The sequence below is a fragment of the Limulus polyphemus genome, unplaced genomic scaffold, assembly GCF_000517525.1.
Source record: "Limulus polyphemus unplaced genomic scaffold, Limulus_polyphemus-2.1.2 Scaffold477, whole genome shotgun sequence".
NCBI lineage: Eukaryota > Metazoa > Arthropoda > Merostomata > Xiphosura > Limulidae > Limulus > Limulus polyphemus.
The window spans coordinates 515,024-519,512 of NW_013666087.1; the positions used below are offsets into that span (position 1 = coordinate 515,024).

The 4,489-nt window shown below is 38.9% G+C and overlaps 1 protein-coding gene across 1 annotated transcript in view; it reads left to right on the top strand.

The window, feature by feature from the left end:
- Positions 1–1,577: 1,577 nt before the first annotated feature.
- Positions 1,578–4,489, top strand: part of LOC106458506 (growth arrest-specific protein 1-like) — a 14,186-nt gene continuing 11,274 nt past the window's right edge. The window contains exon 1 of the mRNA XM_022384743.1: positions 1,578–2,549. Within this exon, the coding sequence (XP_022240451.1) occupies positions 1,753–2,508 (756 nt within the window). The 5' untranslated portion in view covers positions 1,578–1,752 and the 3' untranslated portion in view covers positions 2,509–2,549. The remainder of the gene's footprint in view (positions 2,550–4,489) is intronic.

A 4,489-nucleotide genomic window follows, 5' to 3' on the forward strand; every position in this document is an offset into this window, starting at 1 on the left:
AATATCTGAGTAATAACATAAAACCCGAGCGCCTTCGAAAGGGGGGCCTTTCTTCTTCAGGGGGAAACTTTTTGCCCCTAAAGAACAAAGGTCCTCCTTTCGAAAGCGCTCGGGTTATAGGGTATTTATCATTTTGTATGAAGACTTATTGAATCTACGTGTTTTTCTGACATCATGAATGGGTAATAACATGGATTTGGTTTGACCTCTCTCTGAACATAAAGAAGTGTCAACAGAAACTGATCCATCGTTGACTATGATTATAAGCGCTTGTTCAGAAGGAGGACAAGCCCCAATATGTTCTTTACAGTGAGGAGGGGGTCCCCAACTTTTACGATTTTGTTAAAAAGATTTGATTGTATGATTATAAGCGCTGGTTTAGAAGGAGGACAAACCCCAATATGTTATTTACAGTGGGGGGGGGGTCCCCCAACTTTAACGATTTTGCTAAAAAGATTTTTCGTGTTTTATGCGACATAAAACGTACAGCTAGGCTAAACATAGACCGTTTATTTTGTTCCATTCAACATATTCATATCTACCAAGAATAAAAATCAAAATCTGGTTTTAGTTATTCAATTTTTTTGTTTTATGCAAATAAATTATGGTGTGTTAAAATAATACAGTAACTTTTGTCCTCCTCTAACACAATCTATCAATACAGATCGGTGCACTTAATTATTATGTACAGATCGGTGCCCTTAATTATTATGTACAGATCGGTGCCCTTAATTATTATGTACAGATCGGTGCTCTTAATTATTATGTTCAGATCGGTGCCCTTAATTATTATGTTCAGATCGGTGCCCTTAATTATTATGTACAGATCGGTGCCCTTAATTATTATGTTCAGATCGGTGTCCTTAGTTATTATGTACAGATCGGTGCCCTTAATTATTATGTGCAGATCGGTGCCCTTAATTATTATGTACAGATCGGTGCCCTTAATTATTATGTGCAGATTGGTGCCCTTAATTATTATGTACATATCGGTGCCCTTAATTATTATGTTCAGATCGGTGTCCTTAATTATTATGTGCAGATTGGTGCCCTTAATTATTATGAGTTGTTATTTATTTCGAGTTACGAGTAGTTGTTATCAGCACAATCGAGAAGTTAGAAGAACAGGTTAGTTTCTGAAGTTCGTGAAAAGTTCGCTATATTCCGCGAGGTAACACAGCGTAACTAGAAAGTCCCACTATGTTTTACATACAATTCGTTTCACCCTTCATGAAGAGTATTGGTTTCTAGGCACGTGGCGCGAGAATGTTGTCAGCGTGTCCGCCCAAAAACCTCAACGTTGATGACAACTCACTTCGCTATGATTTCTGCCATCGGATTCCTTCATAAACAACTTTCTCCTGACAGCTAAAATTAATGACCTTCTTAAAAAGAGCCAAGAAGAAGTAAAACCACGTGCCACGAGACTTCAAAAGAAACGCCCGGATGTGAAACTTGCTACTAGTTTAGGATTGGTTGAATGTAAAAGGGGGTGGAGTCAACCTGTGAAATCGTGAGGGGCTTCGAGTACAACGCAAGTAGAGATGTACGTTCATCAGCGTTTGGAAGGTATGGTAAGATGAGAATTTAAATAGATAGGTGGCGTAAAATGAAACTGGCATCTTGGTTGCTCTCATTTGTTTCAATGGTCTTCAGTAGTGTTTATCATGATAGGACCACTTTGTAAGATAATCTGTAGCAGTATGCCATCAAGGCACCAATGGTGAACTTGACTGAACGAGGAGACGCGCCATGAACTCAGCGGCAGCGATCGTCGTGATATTTTGTATGCTATCTACCGCGTCTAGCTCTTTGGCGGCGCAGAACTGTGAGATAGCTCGGATGAAGTGTGCTTATCGGAAAGGCTGTGGAACAGCTCTGCAAAACTATATGTTTGACTGTGCTAGTGTGCTGGCCGGGCGAGTGTCCAGATGTACCACTCTCTGTAAACGTGCACTAATTTCCCTAGCGAGTACACCAGAAGGGAAGGAACTAATGAAGTGTGACTGTAATGGGTCAGATTTCTGTATATTAAGCAAAGAACGTGTAGAAGTTTGTCGTCCCGAGGTCACCCAGGCTACAGCCGAAGACGCTGTCGTTTCCTGTTCTGTAGCTCACTGGATCTGTGTGGCTGACCTTTTGTGCTCAACGGCCCTTGAATACTACCATCACTGGTGTCACGCGATGTTTCGCGGTTATAGGTGTACTCACCGCTGTAACAACAGTCTGGCAATCTTAAACCGGCAGGTAAAGGCCGAGAAACTCAGATCGTGTTACTGTGATGGATCAGAAGAGTTCCCCTGCAGGCGAATAAAGGTCAATATGGAGCGTCTGTGTTATGGAAGAGAGGACTTTGTACTGGGAGAGAATGACATTGATCCTGATCGATCATCAGCTATTCCTTTGGAACATACCCACTTACTCACCTGGGTATTATGGCTTTTGATTTCAACACTAACAGTCAACACTTGGATTCGCCTCAAAATTGGAGAGCTCAACTGGAGGTGATAGAGAATATTAATTATACAAGAACCGATAAAGTGTAAATGGTAAGCTGAAAATGTTACGAATTACACCTGTAATTCAGGACGATTACAGGTAAATTCATATTTAAATATAGTAGAAAATAAACAGGCCTGTTTGGCATCTAGAAAATGCATGATCCATATAAGATAGATTAGATGTGTTTAATTAATGATATTGTACATATTCATAGACTATATGTTTGAAATCTGCGATACTGTGTGGAGAATAATTTCTTTAGGGAGGATTAATAAATGTTTAATCTATTCGAACATTCACTGATGTGAGTGTGTAAATGTTCAGAATTGCTAAAGGATTCCTACGGTAGGCATAGAAAATAACTTTTAAAATAAATAAAACGAACAATTTGGACTCAAGTCGTTTTTATTCTCATATGGACCTACGCACGTTTCTTTATTTATTTAAAATTAATTGTACACGTCTTCTCTGTTTCCAAACACGTTTTTCTGATGGTTAAACGAATATAACTAGGATAGTTTTTTTCACAATTAACATTTTGGTTAAAGTTACCGCAGCCGAAGTTACTCTAGTTTTTGTCAGGAACGGAGAGTTTTCCATGTTCCCCCACCTCGCTGAAAGCAGCAGGTAGAGGGACCAACTAAGCGACCAGTGGTGAGGTTGTGAAGGGATTTGTTAACCCTAAGCCTGGAGGGTTACTACGTCTGTTTCGTAGCTGTCCTCCTTTGCTATCCATCAAACTGCTGACAGCAGGTATTCGTTCGGGAATATCTTAATTTCACGCAGAGTGGTAGACTGACTTAACTTTGAGCGTTGCTCGAGGGATTACTCCAAGACACGCAGAGCGGTAGACTGACTTAACTTTGAGCGTTGCTCGAGGGATTACTCCAAGACGCGTATGCGACTAGTGATTGTTAATATCGTATATTTCATTAGGTTTAGTTTAGTAGTAGTAATTACGTGACTTCATGTATAATTTCAAACGTATTCTCCTGTTTAGTCGCCAAGATACTTAGCCATATATACTGACCTTGTTTGTTTGTTTTTGAATTTCGCGCAAAGCTACACGAGGACTATCTGCGCTAGCCGTACCTAATTTAGCAGTGTAAGACTAGAGGGAATGCAACTAGTCAACACCACCCACCGCTAACTCTTGGGATACTCTTTTACCAACGAATAGTGGGATTGACCGTCACATTATATGTTTAATAAGTATTAGTTAAAGGTTAAACCTTAGGAGCATATCATTATTTACAGGAAGAAGTTAGAGTTCACTTACTAAATTGAGGGTTTGATCTCAAGATAGAGTGGGGGTTAAGATATCATAATATTATATACCATATTCTATAATACTGTCTCTCTAGGATGCGAGTGCTATCTATGTCACTGTAGGCCAATTCTACTGAAACATAACTTCAAATATCATATGACCTTCCATTGGAGGACACATGTTTGCACCAGGTGCAGTATTATAGTTATACCCTCAACGCACACCGCAAGAACAGGTGTTACTTTCAAGGAATGACAAAGAAACAAAAGCAGCTAGAAAGAAATAAACTTAACGACTTTCTTGATCACATGCCATATGAAAACTGCATATACTCAAAAATAACAGATAGATTTAGAATAATACTATATTGAAGAAAGATATTCATGATATTTTATATGCCACATTTTCCTCCCTTCCCAATTTCTGGCTTGTCCTCAAGGAGACAATTGATTTTGACTTTAAAATCAACGAAATTTAAACTATTGTTCTGGTCAAGGAGTGTACTAATTTTGTCTTGCCTCTGCAAACACTTACACATAAAAACCCTTGAACAAAGTACGTTATACAAATAGTTGTATCAAACCTTTAATAATGATAACCATTTATCAAAATGCCCCTTATCAATAATGTGCAATCCAATCAAAACTTAATACAACAGTGAATACAAAAAGTTAAATTCATCTTACACCAATATCGCCCCCAGTGGCACAGCGGTAT